Source organism: Tachysurus fulvidraco, chromosome 19, assembly GCF_022655615.1.
Source record: "Tachysurus fulvidraco isolate hzauxx_2018 chromosome 19, HZAU_PFXX_2.0, whole genome shotgun sequence".
Lineage (NCBI taxonomy): Eukaryota > Metazoa > Chordata > Actinopteri > Siluriformes > Bagridae > Tachysurus > Tachysurus fulvidraco.
The window spans coordinates 14,617,444-14,641,221 of NC_062536.1; the positions used below are offsets into that span (position 1 = coordinate 14,617,444).

General features: G+C 39.2%; 2 protein-coding genes across 4 annotated transcripts in view; both read right to left on the reverse strand.

Moving 5' to 3' along the window:
- Positions 1-12,904, reverse strand: part of cped1 (cadherin-like and PC-esterase domain containing 1) — a 56,288-nt gene extending 43,384 nt beyond the window's left edge. The window contains exons 1-4 of one of the 2 annotated variants that reach the window (XM_047804424.1): positions 11,918-12,899; positions 5,420-5,591; positions 2,115-2,209; positions 196-277 (exon numbers count right to left, since the gene is read on the reverse strand). In XM_047804424.1, coding sequence (XP_047660380.1) covers positions 196-277; positions 2,115-2,209; positions 5,420-5,591; positions 11,918-12,175 — 607 coding nt within the window. In that variant the 5' untranslated portion in view covers positions 12,176-12,899. Of the gene's footprint in view, positions 1-195; positions 278-2,114; positions 2,210-5,419; positions 5,592-11,917 lie in introns of both variants that reach the window. The other variant, XM_047804425.1, reaches the window with a different exon arrangement.
- Positions 12,905-14,828: 1,924 nt separating this feature from the next.
- ing3 (inhibitor of growth family, member 3) lies at positions 14,829-23,428 on the reverse strand. 2 transcript variants are annotated; one of them, XM_027151788.2, is made up of 12 exons: positions 23,276-23,428; positions 23,062-23,133; positions 21,333-21,433; positions 20,989-21,054; positions 20,689-20,785; positions 19,801-19,872; positions 19,571-19,687; positions 19,264-19,418; positions 18,693-18,880; positions 18,106-18,298; positions 16,602-16,640; positions 14,829-16,062 (listed from the first exon to the last, which is right to left on the reverse strand). In XM_027151788.2, the coding sequence occupies exons 1-12, from the start codon at positions 23,301-23,303 to the stop codon at positions 15,946-15,948; spliced, it is 1,245 nt and encodes a 414-aa protein (XP_027007589.1). In that variant the 5' UTR covers positions 23,304-23,428; the 3' UTR covers positions 14,829-15,945. The 2 variants fall into 2 exon arrangements, with proteins under 2 accessions (XP_027007589.1, XP_027007588.1); XM_027151787.2 differs by having other exon boundaries at positions 18,693-18,904.
- Positions 23,429-23,778: the final 350 nt, after the last annotated feature.

The following is a 23,778-nucleotide window of genomic DNA, read 5'->3' on the forward strand; positions in this document are numbered from 1 at the left end:
GGTAAATATCATCTAAGATGCTGACCTTTCTTAGTAATTATAGACTCAGAAGAGATCTAGGGTACACTTCACTTTCATAAGTAGGCTCCACAAATGCTTAATTGGAAGTGTGCGTCTGTGACACACACACACACACACACACACACACACACACACACACACACACACACACACACACACACACAGTTCACCAACCTGACAAACGGCCATCTATTAGAAATCGACACACTCCGCCCATGTCCATAAAAGCTCCAACAAACGCTGGTATAATGTTGACCTACATGTAAGAAGAAAACAAACCCCCAAAAAATCACTACACTGTACAGTAGGTTTATAATACAATACCACAACACAATACCAGAATCTGATTGGCCAGGAGGTGTTATTGTAATTTTGACCAGTTTTTAATACAGCAAGGCGTAAACAATAATTTTGGCTGTAATTCAGAAAATTTTTATTGTTCTTCCTATAACATTCATCACAATATGCCTTCAGCCAAAGTCATAGACATTATGTGTGTGTCTTCATTGGTACAGTAGGAGTTTTAACAAAAATTCCTGTGCAAGCAATTTCACCAGTATGAGTAGAAAAAAAAACTCAAAAGTTGCATCGTACATTTTTAAATTTGAACAAAATTGAAACATAATTTTTGGTCACAACAATATAAAAAACCTATGGGAATGCTTATACTGTTTAATATTGGACAAATTCCAACACTCTATCGCTGATTAGCATCTACTGTTAACAGCATGCCACAGTATTTTATTCCTTACTCGATATATGGTTACTCCTCTCGGATATACACAGTAGTGTTTGCATATATATTCTTTTTAAAGTCCTCAAAACGTATAGTTTAGAGACTACCTGGAAATTAGCTTTAGAATTGCTTGCGAGTTATTGACCGTGCTAGCTTAACATAGTGGAAAAAATCTGTTGTTATCTCTTGCTGGTAAATAAATCAGTGAAAATATGACAAAGCAAATTAAGACTTAGAAAATGCAATGCTACAGTAGTTGTTTCTACCTGTAACAACTGCAGGCTGTTTTACAAGCACGTAGCTAGCAAGATAGATAAAGTGTTATGTTAGTTAGCATGTTAACAAAACCTTGGCTGTCACTGCGTATTTTGACAAGTTTAGCTACTGTTTATAAATTATAAACTTACTCATGCATTAGAAATGATAACCACATACTAAAATTTTAATTATTGTGGCCGAGTTTACAAGTACTTTTAATTTGTAGTTTTCTAGTTTGTTAACTTAAAATTAATGGTAGTAATGAAGATGATTAGACAGGTTTGTTAAGTGTTAATCACACAGAATGTGATAAGTCTACAATCAGTTAAAATTTGTCTAAATATTTTAAGACAGCACACAGCAAGTTAACTAGCTAGCATTACACTAACAGCATTAAGCAGACGCCCTTAACCAGAGCGACTTACATTTTATCTCTTTTTTATATAACTGAGCATTGGCAGCTTGGTGGACGTAGAAATCGAACTCACAACCTTCTGATTGGTAGCCCAACACCTTAACCACTAGGCTACCACATCCCACTAGCAAGCTAACAGCTAATATTAGTGATATAAGGTTATTTACGGATACAGAAATGTTCCTAAACCATTAAAGACAGTTTATTCATCTACATAGATTACTGTATGGTTTAAAATGCATGTTCTGAGGGAAACAGGAGGGTGTGAGGATCTGTTGCCCATGAATACTTGAGCCAATAAACAAGTTGTCCATTAATGTTGTTAAAGATAAACAATTGGCTCATCAGCTTGGTTACGGTAGCACAGTAAGATCTGATAGCTGTGTATTGGCTTTATTTGGGGAGATTATTTGGACAAGGAGCTGAGATCACAGCATGAAGGAGTGCTCTTTCCCAGCTCTGGGTTTGAGCCACACTGAGGTCTGCCTTCTATAAATATTTTTAACTCCCAATCTCTTGGCTAGATCTGATTTCACATTCATGTCCCAAAAAAAACAAAAAAAAAAAAAAAACAGGAAGAAGTACAATTTCATGCAGTTGCTTTAATATCATACTATACTACATGGGAGAATTCTTTTATACGATACTGGACCTAAGTGCGATGTGTACAGCCAATTTTCTTACCCTCTGGTGGGGCTGGGAATCGGCAAAGTTGATTTTTCGCAGGCAGCTTTTTTCTGTTCCTTTGAGACATATCAAGAGAGACCATTCCTGACCATCTGTGGACAGAGAGGTTTAGAGAATAATAAACTGAGTGGGAGAAAATAAGACAGAAATTTGTGCGAGAGGCTAAGCTTCAGAGTGGAAATGTGTTTTTACAGCCCTGAGAAGGACAATAAAAGTAGATTATATAAACCTACAACAACAAAGAATGGAAGAAAGCGTCTTGAAAATGAACAGAGATTAAATTCTTCATGGTTATAGACTTAATGTTCAGTCCTCCATCATGTTTCTAATTAACTTGCTGTAGCAAACATATAAACCCAAAAAAAACAGCCAGAAACTGGGGGTTACCCACAATCCCACGCTGACCTCCTAAATCTTCTGGGCGATTTATTATAGAAAATGCCTGAAATTTCAATCGATAGACTTATAATCAAGTTTAGGAACTGAAACATATACAAATTGTGTGCTGTAAGAGGTGGGAAAGTGTAAGAGATTGAAAAAAAAAACACATCTGGGAGTAATTGTGGTGGCTAGCAGAGCTAAAGGAAATGGGCTGTGTGTGTTTAGTGTTGAGTCCAGGAATTGGTGTGTATGTGTATGTGTGTGTGTGTGTGTGTGTGTGTGTGTGTGTGTGTGTGTGTGTGTGTGTGTGTGTGTGTGTGTGTCTGAATGACAGGAAGTACCACGCAAGACCTGAAGGTATTGCCAGAACTCATATAATGAATCTTAACATGTGCTATTGTATGAAAACAATCAGCAGCTGGGTGATGTGAAGTGAAAGTTCCTGAGTTAAAGACTAAGCTCCTAATAATTGTTATATTTTTAGACTATTTTTATGAAAAACATCATACATTTAAACCTTCTGCTTTCAAATACACCATAGATTCTATCACTATTTAAAGACAGATGTCACTTCCTGTGTGCGTGTGTGTGTGTGTGTGTGTGTGTGTGTGTGTGTGTGTGTGTGTGTGTGTGTGTGTGTGTGTGTGTGTGTGTGTGTGTGTGTGTGTGTGTGTGTGTGTGTGTGTGTGAGGGACCAGCATATGATCTGCCAGTCAAACTCTCAATCATGCAAGCAGCTGCTTATGGCCTTCTTCCGAGTAAACATACAATAAATGCCAAGCATGCATTTGTAAACACTGAATACACACCTGCTGAGCCTCACACACACACACACACACACACACACACACACACACACACACACACACACACACACACACACACACACACACACACACACACACACACAAGCTGCCATTACATCAGTCTGATCAACCATACCTACACATGAGTCAGGATTATTTGAATACTACAATACAGATATACAGCCAGCTCCAGAATTATTGGCACCTTAGCACCTTTCTGGCATCTCAAAATGAGTTACTCATTAATGAAACATAACACACAGAGATACTTAGGTTACATTTAATCATTATTCTTGTTAATGGTAGATTTTGCCACAGTGGCCACATCGGTCCATCACAAAAAAAACTAATTTCAGTGGCATTTTTAAATAACCCTTTAGTTGACGGATGGAAGGTTTGAGAATTAAAATTAACAGGGTTCATCGGTCCAGTAAGCAAATAAACACAATGATGTTAGGATATATCGATGTGCTTAGAAATAATTTATTTACTTTATTAGACACCTATTGTGGTTTTACATTTCTGACCAAACCTAATTTTATTCACAATAATTAAGTATCTGACAGAAATTAGTATATTTTTTGACCTCCATTGCTATATAATACTTTCTACATTTTGATTTGGAGAAAACTTTTAAAGTCTATAGAAACGTATATTTCCTCATACAAACCTGCCACCGATTACAGCTTTGGAGGGGTGTGTGTGTGTGTGTGTGTGTGTGTGTGTGTGTGTGTGTGTGTGTGTGTGTGTGTGTGTGTGTGTGTGTGTGTGTGTGTGTGTGTGTGTGTGACGAACAGAGAGAGAGGGAGGGAGGGCATGTCAGCAGAGGTCAAGCCATATGCACAGCCCCATTTTCCAGTGATCCTTTCATCTCATGGCTAGAAGAGTAAATCCCTAACCTCTACCTTTTATCATCAGGGCTTCTCCAACATTAAGATTCTTTAAAACCAGTCTTAAAGATTTGTTTTTTAACTTTTGATTATTTTTTTATTAATTATTTACTCTAGTTATTCCTCTCATTGTCTTTGTATACGGAGTTTCGTTGGGTCAACTTCTGTTGTGTTAAACGTGCTCTAAAAATCAAGTTAGACTCGACCAAAGTATTAGTATTTACTCGACCAAAACACTAGCACTAAACATACTTTATCTGGATCAAGGTTCTATATTTCTGTACTCTACAATATGATACCAATAAGATCAAAATATAAACCTGTGTTAATGCTGTAAATGCAGAACTCCAAGTCACTAAGAAACATCTGTTTTTTGGTTTTTATTATCATTATTATTGACAATTTCTACACAATTTTCACACTACTTGACTAATGCATCCTCAGTATAATATTTATTTTCTTCTGCTCACTTGTTTACTTTAGCTATAAAGAGTTGTCTTTAAAAACAGTACATATTTAACTACACTGCCCTCAGGTGGATTATTTTGGAACAACATAAGTTTACTTAAGATAGGCAAGACTTCGCTATCTTGAATCCTGATGATGCTACAGCTATACAAGGAGCCTAGGGGACACAAACTGCGCTCTGAATAAGAGTGCTGGCATACTCTCTCTTTGATAAGAGCAGTGTCTACATGCGCATGCGTGCGGATAAGTCGTCTTACTTTTACACCAATTGGCAGAACCCTTATACAGAGTGACTTACATTTATCTCATTTAAACAGCTGAGCAATTGAGGGTTAATGGCTTTGCTCAGGGCCGAAAAGCTGCAGCATGGTGGCTGAGATTCAAGCTCACAACCTTAAACATTGAAGTACCACTTCCCAGGGCAGCTAGAGCTTTCCTTAGGTTACACTGCACTGTGACATGCAAGATGATGCCGCTGTTTGGCTTCATGTATAAGCCTTCACCCTCCTTGTATTTTAGTACTTGATAAGGATGATAGAGATAAGGTATTACAAAGGGAGAGCTGGATAGTGAGAGTGAATAGGCAGGTGAATAAATACTCATGTATTTTTACTTATACTTATACTCATCCCTAAAAAGAGCACAAAACTGGAACTGCATTCAAGACTAGGCTTAGACTCTACTTTACTAGGCTTGACATATAGTACTCAGAGACTTGACTTGGACTTGAGATACTACACAAACACAGAGTACACACCTCCACCGCTGTGTGTAAGAGTGGCACTGGTCTCAGCATAGCGTCCGTGGAAGACATGGTAACCCTGTTCCTGGAGAACTTTGTGATAAAGCTGGACCTCTGTGTCCGAGGGAACGTGCTGACCAGTCAAGATGATGGCCTTCCCTGCACAGCTCCTCTTAGACCAGGGGATCTGAGAGAGAGAGAGAGAGAGAGAGAGAGAGAGAGAGAGAGAGAGAGAGAGAGAGAGAGAGAGAGGGGAATGGGGGGCAAGGAGGAAAACGCTATGAATAAATATCACTGTTACATCAAGATATACAGATGTACACAACATTACTCTCTAATGAGCCAAGCAGTTCAGCCAGACAAAATACCTCATTATCAAGAGCTGTAAGACTAATATGCTCTAAGAAGGGTCATGTAAAGGGGTGAGAAGACAGCAGGCCAAGTTTACACTCTGAACAGGATTACGACTTCAAACAGCTGAACCTGCACCGTCATGCAACACCAGTCTGGGAGAGTCAGCATGGCCATGAGTGAAGCAAATCACCCAGCATACAGTACACAGGTGTGAGGAATAAAACATGACCTACTGTACAACATATATAAGATCTCACAGAGTATTCTGCTGAATTCACAATAAATGAGAGAACAACACATCATACTTTTTAACCCACTAGTAATATTTTGATCCTGGTTTGACTTGTTAGAGCAGATGTTCCTTCACCAGCCCTTTATTTCTGACATCAAATGTGTAGATGGAGTTGCCTCCACCATAAACCCATCATTTTTGTTACTCATTTGTATGCCAGAAATACCCTTAAAATATACAGTGGGGGATAAACTCCAAATGTCTAAGATCACAAAGAATATCTGGAATTAGGTTCTGATTATTAGAATTAAACATTAGGTTTTGGGGGGCACGGTGGCTTAGTGGGTAGCACGTTCGCCTCACACCTCCAGGGTCGGGGTTCGATTCCCGCCTCCGCCTTGTGTGTGCGGAGTTTGCATGTTCTCCCCGTGCCTCGGGGGTTTCCTCCGGGTACTCCGGTTTCCTCCCCCGGTCCAAAGACATGCATGGTAGGTTGATTGGCATCTCTGGAAAAATTGTCCGTAGTGTGTGATTGCGTGAGTGAATGAGAGTGTGTGTGTGTGTGTGTGTGTGTGTGTGCCCTGCGATGGGTTGGCACTCCGTCCAGGGTGTATCCTGCCTTGATGCCCGATGACGCCTGAGATAGGCACAGGCTCCCCGTGACCCGAGGTAGTTTGGATAAAGCGGTAGAAAATGAATGAATGAACATTAGGTTTTAGAACTATTTCAATCTATATTTGTAAATTTATGAAAATGTGTGATATTGGACATGTTAAATACTTTGTACTGCATAACAAGATGAAATGTATCTACAAAGGTATAATGCACTCAAATGGTCCACATTTTTCATTGGATCTGAAGAATGAAGAACAGCGAACTCTCATCTCTCTCATCTGTGGCACTACAGATGAGTAAGCAACTATTTTCTTTTCTTGTTCTCTGTTTATGTTTTTTAGTCTTGCTCTCTCTCTCTCTCTCTCTCTCTCTCTCTCTCTCTCGCTGTCCGTCTGTTTGCTTCAGGCCTGTTCAGGGAAGTTCTGTAATGAAATAATAATGTTTGAGTCTTGGCCACAGCCGGGCCCGGGGAAACGAAGGCAGCGCCGTAATTGCATGGTTTAGATTAGCATCTGCAGCTGGAGGTCTACAAGAGGAGGAAAGAGAGACAGAGTGACGGTAGCAGACTGGCTGATGGACTGAAGTAGTGATAAGGAAAGTAAAGAGAAGAGGAATATGTTGTTGAGGCTTCAGTGAAGAGAGTAAACAGACAGCTGAGAAAGACTAGATGTTTGGCAATAAGGCAATACTAGAGGAAATAGGGGAGGGAGGGAGGGGAGAGAGAGAGAGAGAGAGAGAGAGAGAGAGAGAGAGAGAGAGAGAGAACTTCATGATGGGCTCTGGGTATACAGATTTTCTACTCTCTGATGTGGTCGAGCTCTCGGATGGAAATTTATATATACGAGCTGAAAGAAGTAGGGCATGGGAGAGTAAAAAAGTGAGAGTGAAAAAAAGCATGAGACATGAGAGAAAAAAGGAAGAGTAATAGAAACAGAGAGCACAAACTACAACTGCTTCTTATCACTTCCATTTCAACCAAACTGGGCCAGATTTCCCAAAAGTCCTGCACTGCAAATATTACACCAACAAAAGAGAAAGTAATGACAATAATACTCCTCTTTCATCTTATTATGAAACAGGCAAAAGCCTGTAGGTTTTTGTTTCTATTGAAATCTGTGATAAGCTCTTTCCAGAAGATTATTACAGCAAATAAGGGACCAACTCCTGATATTTTGGAAAGGAGTGATCAACATCTGGAGCATCTGTAGACAGACAGACAGACAGACAGACAGACAGACAGACAGACAGACAGAGAGAGACAGAGAGAGATAGAGAGATAGATAGATAGATAGATAGATAGATAGATAGATAGATAGATAGATAGATAGATAGATAGATAGATAGATAGATAGATAGATAGATAGATAGATAGATAGATAGATAGATAGAGTAGCAGGCAAATATATAGATTTATATATAGACAGACAGACAGACAGACAGACAGACAGACAGACAGACAGACAGGCAGACAGACGGTGCAGTAGATAGTGTTGCCTTCTCACACGGTTTAGGTTTTGATCCTAAGTTTGGGATTCTGCCTGGGACAGGCGACGAGATACTGAATATATGAGTATCTGGTATCTGTGTGTCTGTATATGTGCAAACATAATCACACAACTGAGCATCTCAGAGAACAGCATTATGGGCAATTTACAGTAGGAAAGTTTCTCATGTAAATCAAGAACGCTGTTTTAGAGTCTGCATGTTAGGAGGAAAAAAAGCAGTACGAAATTTTAATTATTTTTTTTTAATTATCAAGTTTGTTGGAGTTGGAGTTTTCCATTAGAATATGTAAGCATATGTAAATATATCGGTTGAATTATTGCAGACCTCTCTATTATGTTTGTATGAAAGGAGTGATAGTGCACAACATTATGGTTTCTCATTCTCTCACTCTCATGACACAGATCTAAGATTGGGTCAGCGTGTGTGTGTGTGTATGTGTGTGTGTGTGTCTGCTGACAGCATTTGCTGGTACCAAATTCCACAGTCCAACTATATTTACATTCTACTATATTTAAAAACCATTACCTCCTTCTCCTGCTGAGCCGGTGTCTCTTACAGAGCTGTTGCTTTGGTTTGTTTTAGTGGATCCCTGTTCAAAAATCATAATGATAAAAACACACTCCTCCTGACTCGGTGTGAGCATGCCAAGCTGGCACAATCAGTGGAATACTTTTGATAAGACTCCAAGGCATGCTGTTCATGTTAAAATGCTGTAGTATGGAATAACACGTTAATTATAGAAAAAGACGTCTGACCCAAGGTGCCTGTATGTGTGGAAATACGCTAAATGTGATTTAACCATTTGAGATCCTGGCTGTATAAAGTTTAGTTATGCACCTTATGCAAAACTATGAATAATTTAGTAAATTCAGTGAAGTTAAAATGAATGGTTTGCAGTTTATGAGAGTGAAGTTTTAGAGTCTGGGATTTTAAAATTCTAAGATTTTTGCAAAAAATTGTCTATGTTAACAAAATTGCTAACAGTTTCTTAGGGATAAGTTTGAATTACATACATTAATTCTTTCATTTGCTTTTAAACTAAATAAATTCCTACAGATCTCTATAGTAAACACACACACACACACACACACACACACACACACACACACACACACACACACACACACACACACACACACACACACACACACACACACAGAGTGAGAGTCTTGATAGAGAGAAAAAAACAGAAAGTGGGTTTTGTTAGTATTCAGTAACAACCTCAGGCCTGATTGTCTATGCAAAGTGGAAGCTTTGCTTGGTAACAAGCAAAAGATTTGGCAACAGCTCCAGATTTTATTCAAGCTTTCCCCGATTCTGCTTCCCTCTCTCTTTCTTCCCATCGCTCTATACCACCCTCCTTTTTCCTCATGTGGGGCTCGGTATAGCTGTCATAAGACCCAAGATATAAATGTTTTCATCATGTCTCTTTTTTCCCCCTTTCGACACATACACACTTAAGAAATGATAGACACAAACATCTGAACTTGAGCATAAACACTATTATCCACATTTAAATACTTTCTATATATATCCTTTATGTCTTAGCACCCATTCTGGTCCATACTCAATCATGCCAGTCAGTACATTCTTACCCAGCTAACTCAGAGATCTTGTGCTGGGAAGCATCGTTCATTCATCCAGAAGAGAAAAATCTGCCTGTACATGTGATGGATTCTACTTTAAATACCACACTGTGACTGTGAGAACAAATTTTATTTGAAATATCATTCATATTTTACCGCCATTCAAATGTTGAAGGTCCCATGTATTACTTAACATGCAGAACTCTAAATCCCTAGGCTAAATCCCTAAAAGGACTATAAGATTAAAAAAAAAAGATATAAATGATGTTTAACAAACGTTCATTTTTTCATTGTTCTGCAAAGCCATAACTGTTATTTACAAAATCCTGTCAGATTAGCTGGTTTCCTAATGTAAAATAATTATATGACTTAATAAATCAGCAATCCTGTCAGATTAGCTCTTATTATTAGCTAGCTAATATTATTAGCTAGCTTAGCTGTTTAGATTATATATAAAATATATAAACAGGACTTAATCTCCTCAGAAATCCTGTCAGATTAGCTGTTATTAGCTAGCCAACTACTGTTAGCTACTGTATATATATATACATACATACATATCTCCTCAGAAATATGGGCAGGTTAAATAATTTAAATGGGAAAATGTGAATTCTGCACACCACCATTTCTATATAATGGGAATCAGACAGTCTTGTGCCTGGAGCTATACTTTGACTGTTGTTGCACCAATCTGCATTCCTACATACATTCCCATATTACTGCATATGCTTTCTTGTATAGTTCAGTAACTTTAATCTACTTTTAATATTGACAAATATATTTACAATATACTTGTAAATTTTATCCTTACTATATTTGTAATCTTACTGATTCTATTTTTATGATCCGGACAGTCAATAAAGCATTGCGCTATTGCATTGCACTATATATGGTTGTGAATGTGGCAGACAAAAGGGTAGACATGTAAACTTAAAAAGACTTAACATCTGTCTTGTGTTATGTGCATTTAGACAAACTGGCTCATTTCATTAGCCTGAATGTAAACTGCTCGCACACTGCTCATTACTCAGAGCAGACACACAGTCCCACACAGCATGAGAAATCTAGTTCCCAACACTATTAGACTAAGTGATTGCACACACGACTCACACAAAGAGCTCACAGCTGATCAGAGACACCTGTCATACACCAAAGTGCACACACACACACACACACACACACACTTCCTCCACAGAGTTGGTTAGCAGCAGGATTATCAGGAGCTCATTTCCACAGTATGCGTTAAGCCGCTGCTCCGTTCACTCTCATTCATTCAGTTTTCTTCTTATATACACACATCATTTACTCCCACTATGTCTCACAGCTCAGACACCAAAACACACATTTGGACCAAGAATAAACATACCACCAAAGATGTTTTAACTTTAAAAGCTTTGATCATATGCTCTTGTTCTGAGCTTCTAAAGCGTTGATGCAGGTGGGTGCAACGTCAGCACTGACCAGAAACATGTGTGTAGTCGTAAATCGCCCCTCCTCTACAAGGCCTCTTAGCCAACTGCCAGCCAGCCTCGAGCCTGTCCTCCCAAAATACCCTCACAAAGACACCCATCATAAATAAACAATACTCACCCACTATATTTAACAAGTACTTAAAATAGGGTGAGTAGAGACTGGGCAAAAGAGCCCTAAAGTGACCACACTGATTTATACAAAAGACAAACTTTAAATTTCATGGATTTATTTATTTATTTATTTGTATAAAGTCCTGGTGAAGGTCAGCAGGGCATTGTTTGTGTGAAGAACCTTAGGCTTCCAGGACATGGTGAAGGTCAAGCAGTGGAGCATTTTAATGACTGGATCTGTATTCTGTTCTTTCTGCAGTATAACTTTGCTAAAGCACAAATTCCTTCCTGAAACACTGAATTTCTTTTATGATATGTGTTAATGTCCATTTAAGACATCTTGGTAAAATAAGAAAAGACAATTGACGGGTTGGATTTTGATGGAATTGCTCTCTTTAGCATAAACTCGTTGACATGATGAATATGTCTGAATGTCCAACACACCTGATCCACTTTTCGTCATCATTAAAACATACTGTGTACTTGGAAACCTTAAAGGTGCAAAAGCTGCACTTCTGATGCAAGTAGTTTGGTACATTTAGTGTTGAAGATCTTGTATGAGATACAAACTTGTCTCACTCACAGAACTTTTTTTAGTGCCTCAAAGAAGCTTTTTTTCCAAAAGTTGTGCACTTACCTCATTGTGATCATTCCACACTTCCAGTAAAGAGACAAGTTCTTTTGACTGCTTAAGAAGCACTGTACGGTCCCTTATCCTTGATTTGTTCTGTTGGTCCTCTTGTCCAGGCCTGCATCCTGTCCGGTTCACAACAGATGTGTGGTAAATAAGAAACACAGCGAGCCCCACGAGCACAAGGGGAGCCGTGCGCCATGTGCGCCTCAGCGTCCCGATCACCAGGATCCGGCGCAGCAGCATCCCGATGCCCAGACACATAGGGTACCATGGATGTGATGTGATGTTACAGTCCCTCCTGCATCCTTCCAAATGGTCGCCGATGCTCGAAAGGGTTACACAAACAGCAATTATAAAACAGCATTACACTTTCAGCTCTGCGTTCAAACTTTTTTGGAGACGGAAAAAAAAAAAAGAAAAATCAATGCGAAGTGATGCACAATCAAAAACCTGGCCACATCCTGACGGAGTTCTGGATACACTACAGGATATGCGGGGCAAGCTGGTGGAAAAGGGTTTAAATCGGGTAGAGGAACTCCAGCACCGCCTCCAGCACCGACTGCTCCAAAACTGCGCTCCAAAAACACACGGGCGGAAAAGTTACTGCCTGGAGGAAAAAGTCATCAACAAAATCTCCACATACGACTGTAAAGATTATTCCGCGAGCAGAAAACACGTTTTTGTCCGAAGGCTGTATAGTGAGCGGTGTTGTGAGCTCTTCACCTGGTTTGCGTTACAGAGAGAGAGAGAGAGAGAGAGAGAGAGAGAGAGAGAGAGAGAGAGAGAGAGAGAGAGAGAGAGAGAGAGAGAGAGTAAACAGTTACTTCCTCTCGGGACGAAGCTCCCCTTATACTGCTCTCAGAAAAGAAGGGATCTTTTACAGAAGCAACATGAAGCGGGCAGTGGAAATCGGTTAGGATTTTAAATGTGGAACCAAGGATTTCGAACACGCAGCGCACGCGCGCAAACACACACACACACACACAGTATATACATGCATACACCACTGTGAGATTGCCCCATCAAACACCAACAGCACTGTACACACACACACACACACACACACACACACACACACACACACACACAGTATATACATGCATACACCTCGGTCGGTGAGATTGCCCCACCACACACTAACAGTACTGTACACACACACACACAGTATATATACATACATACACCACTGTGAGATTGCCCCACCACTCACCAACAGTACTTTACACACACACACACACACACACACACACACACACACACACACACACACACACACAGTATATACATGCATACACCACTGTGAGATTGCCCCAACACCCATGAACAGTACTGTACACACACACACACACACAGAATTTTATGGTCCTAGTTGTGGAACATGTATTAACACATCAGCATCCCTCATCAGCTTCTCATTTGTTCCTTCTAGAAGTAAATAAGACAGACCAAAGCTTGTCCTGTCCTTCACACTTTCCTGTGCTGGAAAGCTTACTTAATGTCCCAACGCAACAACACTAGAGTCCTTCCATAAATGTTTCAACATTTCCATACAGGAAACATTTTTATTACTAGTTTTAGATTACTTTTAGGGTTCACCATGCAAGTCCCTGTGCATATTCCTACTAAAGAATCAATAATATACAGTAAACCTGTGATTTACCTTGAAGTCAGAAATACTAGAAAATAATCAATACCTTCTGTGCAAACGGATATGAAAATACTGTGACCGAGATATAATAGTCTACTGATCATATTTACAAGGCACCTGTCAATGAGGCTCTCATTTATTTATTTTGTGAGGATTCTGTGTTAGTGATGAACATTTTGCTCCACCTTTGGCGTTCCAGGAGAAAAACCATGAACTGCATCGCAGCTCAAAAATGGAAGTAAAAGCAAATCATAATACAGATAAAGCATTTCTGTAATCTATTGTCATTTTATTTCATTATACACAGATGCGAAGTTGGATTGAAATCTGGGGAACTTGGAGGCCACGTCAACACCTTGCACTTTTTTTTTAAACTATGTTCCTTGAAGCATTTTTGCAATGTTACAGAGAGCATTATTCTACTGAAAGAAGACTCAAGCTCATATTAATAATTCCTGTAGTCACAAAGGGTGCAAGTCATCTGCACTACTGTTGGAACCGCATTTTCCCAGCAAAACCTTACATCATACTGACTCCACTGGTCTGCCTTTTCCCATAGTGCATCTTGGTGTCATGTCTTACTCAGGTAAATGTCACACATGTAGCAGACTATCCACACCATGTTAAAGATTCATCAGACCATGCCACTTTCTTCCGTAGCTCCATGGTCCAGTTCTGACGTTCACGTGCACATTGTAGGTTTCATCGGTGGTGTCTAGGGTTCAGCATGGACACTCTGAAATTTATTCTACAGTAGCTCTTCTGTGCAATCTGACCAGAAGGCCTCAACTATTCCCCTGCATCTATTAGCCTTGGGTGTCCAGGATGCTGTCTTTTGGCAGTTATTAAGCACTGCGTATGAGGAAACACCCCACAAGACCTGTTTGAAAATACTCCGATCCTTTCTAACAATCACAATTTGACTGAGTCCTCAGATCCTTACAGCTTGTCCATTTTTTCCTGCTTCCAACACATCAACTTGGGGAGCAGACTTCACTTACTGCCTAATATTTCCCACCGCTTGACAGGTGTCATTATAACTAGATTCCCAATGTTATTCACATCACTCGTCGAATGTTGAACTGAACAGTGTGTGGCCAATGTACTGGAAACGTCCAATTTTGTGAGATGTGAACAAGAAAAAAATTTTAATTAATGCATCGAAGAACATCGAAGGCATACTTTATACTTCCATTCATTATAACAAAAAAACAAAACAAAAAATGAAATGGGTTGAGAAGAAAAGTCACACTTTATCACAGGAAATAGCAAAATTATTGATCGTTTTATTTTTTCCCCCCGGTTAGGAAACGTTGAAACACCAGATCAGTGCAGGCCAGACTACACATTTACACACATTCTGTATACATCACATCATACACACAAACACACATACACCAACAATCACTGTGTTATAGTACAACTGGCAGCACCTGGCTGAAAGGCCTAGCCAAAAAAATATGTTGTTGCTTATCTGCAAGGATTCCTGTTTTATTTATTTGTGCGCTCAAATCATGTAGCTGAATGAAATCCTGACTAATATTTAAAGAAATTCACCGTCACAGACAAGCACAAATTTCTTAAAAATGTGTCCCATCATGTATCATGGGGGATATGAGGTTTTATCCCCAAGTGAAGCACAATTCAATATACCAACTGCAGAGTATCCCATATTTCTGGTAATGAAGTACTGCAGTCCAGGGCAGTTAGTGTTTTTCTTGCTCCTAACAGACCTGCATTCACTAACCAGCTCATTACTGATCCCTGCATGAGTTTAAATGTGCATTTTAGAGCAGAAAAAACAAAACAAAACACTAAATCAGCAGTGCAGGGGGAACCCCAGGACCTGGATCAAGAACCCTGGAGTACTGAATACACAAACACTTCAAAGAACACCAGTATCGTCAGGCTCTTCTTGTTCAGAGACACTGTGGGTTTTTTTTTTGTTAAATTTCCGAGGTCCATGGTTTCTCAACACGTTTCCGGACTACGTTTCTGAGTTCGTCTTGTCCCTGTGAATATGGATCAACAGGAGTGAGATGCACTAATTTGTGCTGAAGGTCATGAACCCTACCATCACGCATGGCAGGCTGAGGAATGTCTGAGAGTTGTGTGCATATTAACAACCCTTCCCTGCCAATCAGGACCTTAATCGAAGATTAAAAATAACTAAAAGGTCGTGTCTCATCTTACATTTACAAAGACACCGTCCTCGAAAGCTCATTCACATTTCACAAAGTGGAGATCACATTGAAGACTTTCTCTCGCAGTTTTTTTTTTGTTTTTTTTTTAACGAGGGAAACGGGGGCAGAACCAGGCAGTGAGATTGGAACGAGAGTTCTGGGTAGAAGATTCTGGAGTCAGCTCGGGGGGTGATGGATGTCTATTTATGTCTGCTTCCTCTCCTCTTCATGGCTGCTGTACACTGTGGGCAATACCACTTTCCTTTAGGTGCCTCGGTCAAACCCACACAGCCGTAGTGGAACCACTCAATAGGACACTGCAGACAACAAATTGTTAAAATTAACACACTGTTCAATTCCTAGGATTCTACGAATCATTAGGAAGAAAAATTAACCATTATTTATACTAGTAAAGTAGTGATTAGTGGAATCTGTACTACCAAGTACTCTTAGCGAAGCTAACTATTGCTAAGCTTTAACAGAGCCACATGCGTTTGGCTAATTTGAAAGCTAAAATTCCACAACGGCTCATAGTTCATGAGTTATGGCTTTCTAAATCAAGAGCTACGTGATAACCATCTAGATCAATAGTCACCCTCAATCATTATCTAGCTGTATTGTCTAGGACTGGTCCATAATGTTAGAACAAACCACCTGAATAATGTTTAAGTTTGGGAAAGAAAATAAAGAATAAACATGGGTTCCATGTGAACATACTACATGTCGTCCCACAGCTTTATTTTACTATGAATAAAGCAATCATTTCGCTCTGTGTTGTAAAAAATAAAGTCTTCTATAAAGTATTCAGTGACCAGGCTGTTTACTGAGGACATGTGGCTGAAGGAAGTGTACTTACATCCTGATTATCACAGCCAACCATCTCACCATAAGACACCTGCAAATAGAGCGAGACATATTATGCATTTCTGCATAGGCAAAGATAAAAGCCATGGTATAAGATGTTTTGGTGTGCATACAATAGGTTAAAAAAAGAAGTAATAATATCTTGTTAACAAATAATGTTTTGTTGCACATCATATTACAAAGACACTGGGAGTTTACACAGAATAGATCATTTACCAAACTGCATTCAAGGCTCAGTGGTTAGGATACATTTTAGGCATCGCATTCACTTCACATGCATGTTGATTAAAACAAGCAACTAAGAAATAACACTGAGTAAGTGGGTGGAATTTTGGAAAGTAGCCAGTTAGCGACACTGGAATTTCCACTGACCCAAAACAAGTGAAAACAACATAAATTATTATGTTTTAAACACAAATTAACAAAATTATTATGAACATTCGATATATGATAACATAACTTCATATGCTTTTCTAGACGTAATCAGAGTGCAGAGAAAATGCTTTAGGTTTTTTTTTGGTTGAAGCTCTAACGCTAACTCCACTGTGTGTATTGATTTCCACATTAGGTTATTAGAAAGCTCCACTGGGTTAAAGACAGGATGTGGCAGGAGTGTCGCTACTATATAACTGTTAAAGGTGGGGTGCATGATGTTTGAAAGCCAATGTTGACATTTGAAATCACCAAAACAAACACACCCCTAACCCAAATGGGTGTCACCCTTGTTTTGATAGCTCCACCCCACACATACATACGTAACCCAGGTAACTATTATGGGCAGAACCTGCTGGGGCAGCTGGCCGTGGGTATATTTTTATCAATAATTGACTCATTGGTTAGGTTTTGAGCGATTTTCTTTTGAAAAGCAGCTCTGAGCTCTTTCTGCACATCGGCTCTTTCTAGAGTAGCAAATATTTTACAGGAACTTCTAGAGCAGATACTCCATATTCTAAAGATGTTAACCAACTGTTTGAAAACTAATAAAAATAAATTAATTAATTAAAAAACAAAATCACTACTGGAACTCCAGTGTGGTATAAAAGAAATAAAACACTTTATACCACACCGGTATCATATAAACTACTGGGAGTTTAATGTACCTGATATCACAACCCACTGCCTTTTATTCTTGTCCTTAATCACAACTATTTGTACAAAGGAAAGCTAAATGTTTGTGGAATGTATTAACTGCTCACTCCTGTTACTACATCAGGACAGATGTTCTTAAAAGGTACAATCTGAGCTTTTGGCACATTTGCTCTAGCTTGCTGTGTCGAACACAAAGGGCTTTCTGATTTACAGAATTTCACCGTTAATGTTAAAGAAAAAAGAAGAAGAAAGTATTAAAACTCTTGGATTTAGCTCACATATCCTAAAGGGCTTTATGGTGAAAGCAATACATTTAACATAGTCTCTGCAACTATTGAACACATCTGTAATGAACTGGACTAATTTATTCAATGTGACCATAAAAATAAAGGGAAATATTTGGGTACCTGGTTGCAAATGCAGTAGCGGGGCTCGTTGGGGTCGTAAGTCCAGTCCACTTGTCCGCTGCTGTCGCTCTCTGGTAGCGCGGCTGTCTGCTGGGCCAGCTCGTGAGCCAGAGCCGAGGAGGAGGAACAGGATGACAGGGAAGAAGAGGATGAAGATGATGAGGACTGGTGGTTGGAAGACTTGTTGTTGTTTCTGGAGACACACGTGTCAGAGAATACACAATTAATATATGCAGTACCCAAATCAGTCAATCTGATACCAGGCTTTCAGGGTAAAAGAAATCTCAAAATCGTGAATGTTAATTTACAAAAACATTTACAATGTCCTCAATCAAAAGATTTTTTTTTTACCATTGCTATACATGTCTGTGTAAAGCATCTTAAATAACCACAAGTTTATTGACTTGAAAAAGCTTTTAAATAGTTGTAGCAAAGTAAAGTTGTCATTTACATTATATATTGTCTTCAGGAGACAATCAGAAATTCTTCGTATTTAAACGCAAATCTCACATTTACACACACACACACACACACACACACACGTTTCATCAATGGGATCAAGGTTTAAGTGTGTGCAAGACTCTTACTTGCTCTTGCGTCCTGTGCGGGAGTCTGAACTGTTGCTGGTGGTGAGGTTCTGTGTGAGAGTGGAGGCCAGAGTCGAGGACATGTAGCCAGATGTCTCTCTGTTCGAAGCAAAGTCCCGAGGCAGGATATCATTTTTAATGGCCTCATAGGAAGCCTTCATACTTGACGTCCTTCTGCCCTCCTTCATCTGCAACACGAGACCACAGGGTCCCTAAATAAATACAGTATCTACAATTCTGTATAACTTAATGCAATGCACTATTTTCTAACAGAACCTTTTCATATTTAGCCAAAGAAAACAAGGGTCTGTTAAAAGCAGCATCATGTTAAAAAGGTTTTGTTTGTGTTAAATAAAAAATGTGAAGAGAAGAAAAACAGACAGGTTTATATTTGCACTCATTGAGCTAAACTAAAGAACTTAAAGGTTGCAGAATAAGTTTTGTCACCGAGTTATTTTTATTTATTATACGTGTACTGAAACAACACAGATGTTGCAGATGTTGAGAAGGAAGGAATTAAATGTGAGGAGGAGGAGAAAGGAGTGAGGGAGTTGTGGGGTTTTGTTTGTACCTGTGCTGTGGCCTGCACTGCCTGAGCTGCAGCCATACTGATGGCTCCTGCTGGACCCAATGGCAGAGAGCTCAGGTTGTAGGAGGAAAGAGACTGGGAGGAGTTCACACTGTACACGCTGTTGGTTGAGGAGGACGTGCTGTTCGCTCTGCAACCTGTCACACACACACACACACAAACGTTAGCAAAGTGCCTGAAGCAGTCAATCAATGTTTATAGAGAACAATCTGTGCAGAGACTTGGCTCACCAGCCAGCACTGATTGTTTGTGTGTGTGTGTGTGTGTGTGTGTGTGCTTGCATCTTTACCCGGGGTGTTCTCTTTAGAGGCATCTGATGTCAACGTTGAGAGCAGAGCTTCGGATTTAAACTTCTTCTCTGGCACATGCTCAGTAGTGTGGTGAGTTGGCGTGCTGTACTTCCTCTCTTATAAGTAAACGCGTGCACAGACACACACACACACACATTAGGAAAACCCCCCACAATGGAGTATAAAGTATGAGAGCATGTCTGGTGGAGAGAGTAGTAGTGCGTCTTACTTTCTCCAGTGGCATGCGAGTGAACATGATGGTTATTGACAGGTTGAGATGGACTGTCCATTTCCAATGATCCTGCAGCAAGGAAGAAAAAAAAATGGTTCAACGAGTTATAAACATGCAAATGCAAACACCAACCAATCTAGACAAAAGCAGCAGAGTAGAATTTGTAAAGCCATTTGTTGCCTGCGAGACAAATTGCATTTGTGGTGTAAATACTGATAAGCATTCCCCTCCCTCCAAAACATCTAAAACCCCTTCATGAAGTAATGCTTAGCTAGAGCTTAGCACTAAGCAATAAGGAGCAACCAGTCCCATGTTCTGGTTGCCTGGAAACCTAACTGACTAGGCTGAAAAGTCGTAGCTAATGTAGTGTAATAACGTGTTGAGTGCATTGATATAGACTAAGGGGAAAACAAATGAGTTCATATTCGTTATCCTTTTCTAACAAGGTTTCCAACAAGGCTTAATGAAGCATTGTGTTGTGCTGTGGTAATTCTGTCCTCACTTTAATGATACTATTCAAGTGTGTCTAGCATGGTATTTTTTCTCTCATTATGTTTAACTGCGACGTGACTGCATGCAGTTTAGTCAGCATTTCCACATATTGCATATTCTTGAAATGATCATTACATAACTTGCCTAGTAAAAAAATTAAATCATTCTACCACACTGAAGATTGGGGTAAATTAAGGGTAAAGGGCCTTGTGGTGGCAGCTTGTTGGATGTGGGTTTTGAACTCACAACCTTCTGATCAGGAGTCCAAAACCTTACCCACTAGACTACGATATCCTGACCACATACCTAGGGTGTGAATAATCTCAAACAACACACTGCAAATGTGAAAGCATTCTATGGAAGCTAACTAAATAACATCTGGCTGTTTCTTACGTCTCTCCAGGATTTCTGTAATGCCAGCGTTGTCTGCTTCCAGCTCCATTTTGAACTTTGCAAGTTCCTGATCCAACTTCCTTAAGTGTCGATCCACCTAACCACCACAAAAAACAACAATACCTCTTAATTAAGAGCAAAACTTTTACAGGTTTAATAACATTGTGTTTTTTTGGCTCTAACTGCAGTAAAAAAATTCATCTGTACATGAAATCCAAGAACTTCTTAAGCACCAGTTTATTCACAAAGAGTGACTGCCACCTAGTGGTGAATCAGGTAAAATGCAACACTTTTACTCACCAGATCATAGATTTGATTGGCTAATTGGACTTTTTCATCAGCATCTTCCAACGCTTTATAATAGTCCTAGAAGAAAACAAAACATTTGAGTCATTCCAGTCATCACTCTCAATAGGTGCTTTTAACGTTACCTACCAAATTATGTGCATAGAAAAGCATTTGGCCAAATATAAATAAATAAAGAGTTCACGGCAGTTTAAAAACAGAACAAAAACTGAACGCAAGGTAGGCTGACAAATTAGTCCTCGGAATGGTAAATAAAGCCGTCTGCTTTGGGATTATAGCTCTATTTCTAGCAGATGTTCTATTGGTGCTCAGTAAAAATTGCTTTTTTTGTCCTCTACCTTCTTAATAACCTCCATCTGCTCCTCCCTCCATTCAGGTTTGTTCTTCTTAGCATTGGCAAAGAACTCATTAACTCTCTGCTCCAGCTGGTCCATAGCATCTGAAAAGCACAAGTGTTTATGATGAGCCTGGCCATCTCAATCTACTGACCAGATACCGAGTCAGGTTTTTAACTCAAATGGTGTACATTTAGATGGTAGACTTTGACATTTCTGTATATTATTATTTTACCCAATAAAGATTCTTGCTTAGGTGCTTCTTAACAGTTGTTTTCCAGAGGACACAACAGCACAGAAATGTTTTTATGTAACCCTAAAACATGTTATAGTGCTACCTCTTTGAGCATTTTCCAAACTATATCAAATGATTATCCCACGCACTGAATCGCATTAGTGACCATAAGAAACCAGGACAATAAGCAAGTTTAGGCTAATCAGTACTCAGGACTGCCACGCTGGCTGAATTTTTTTCTCCTTCCCTCACAGAAACACAATAAATACAAACAGCTTAAATGATTTATGGAAACTACTCACAATACACTAATTGAAATGTCTTTCCAAAAAAATTGCCCTTTTTTTAATACCATGGTTGATTAAGGTTGTTTAATACAATGATATTTTTAGTTTCCATACTGTGAAAATATCACTACTATTACAGACCAAAATCATTACCGTTAATAGCTCTGCTTTGAGATGGGCCTCATCTCACAGGGGTGAGTGCATGATATTAGACTTGATTGGTAAGACAGTAATAAGACGCATTTTTTAATACTCATTTGAATCGTTGCCATGAAAACACTCAGCATGCGCCTACTAATTATCTCCTTTAGAGACTCCACGTTACGAACGGATTGTCAAACATACGGGCAACAAAGATCTAATCCAGCTCAAATAAAGTCAGACGCTGTGATTTAAATTAAAATTGTCTTGCCAAAATGTAATTTGAAATTTGGGATGTGTGCGTGTTATACTGAGGAACTCAGCGCCACCTTCATTGAGTGTTTTATCCTGGTCAGGATCACATTGGACCTGGAACACACTCAGGACCAGCCACCAACTCACCTCTATACACACACATTCACTATCTGAGGTAATTTCGTATTTTGGAAAGTCGATCTAACGCAGACCGGAGGAAACCCACACAGACACAGGAAGAGCATGAATTATTTATACACAGGCTAAATACATAAGTATTCTGTCTATGTGTGTGTGTCTGTGTATATATATATATATATACACACACACACACACATACACACAATATATATATAAATAATATATTTATATACTCACGTGTGTATATATTATTATATATATATACATACACACACACACACACTATATATGCGTGTATATATAATTATATATATATATATAATTTATATATATAATGCGTGTGTTTATGTGTTTGTGTGTGTATATATATATATATTTATTTAAGTTTAATTCACTGTTTCAGCCAGAAAGCAAGAGTTGTTTTGTTGTTGTTTTTGTTTGTTTGTTCCACTTATCACTGGTCAAAGTGTATACACAAAGATCGGAGCATCTCAAACTGATGTAACATCCTTAGTTTTAAAACGATGCCCAATTCGACTTCCACGTGACTTTTAGTGCTGTTAAGATCACATCTCATCCCAAAAGGCAGTAAACAGAACAGAAGTGTAATAAACATGTATAATGTGGTAATGTATCTGAGTGTAGCGGGAAGTTTCAGCCCACTCGGTCTTACTCTGTACTTGCAGGTCCATCTCCCTCATTTCCGTAAACCTGTCGCGGAGGTCCATGGGTAGCTGCTCGATCACTGCCAGAGAGAAGAGAAAGCTAAATGACGGAGTAGCCTAGCATGCTAACAGCTGCGCTCCATTATCACCAAAACAACAGCCGGGGAATCAAATAAACCCCCTCAAGCAGCCACGAAATAACAAAACCACGTATATACTTACTCTCGAGGTAGTCCTCCAAGTACAGCATTTTGGCAAATACGTGTTTTTTAAGATTTTGCAAAAAGCGTTGTAATCGTCAATATGGCGCCGACGGTCGCTGAACGCTGAAGAGAAAAAACGGCAACTGTAAAAGGGGAGGGACGCTACGACGACGACGTGGACACCCATTGGCTGTTCATAGCAGGTGCGGAAATGACGCATCTACGTAAGGCCCATGGAACTTGTAGTTCTTTACTGCGCACCGTCCTTGCTGTACTACATATGTTCAAAATGTAAACAACTGAAATATATGTTATATTTTATAATACATTCCACGTAATAAAGTTTTCAGTTTAATTCGCAGAATACACTATAACGGCACATCCATTGGACACACTTTGCACTTTATTTAATAGTATTTTCTTATTCATTTTATTTACGTCATAATATTGTATTCATTGTCATTGTAATCTTCTGCCATATATCCATCCATATCTTGTCTAATTTATTATTATTATTATTAT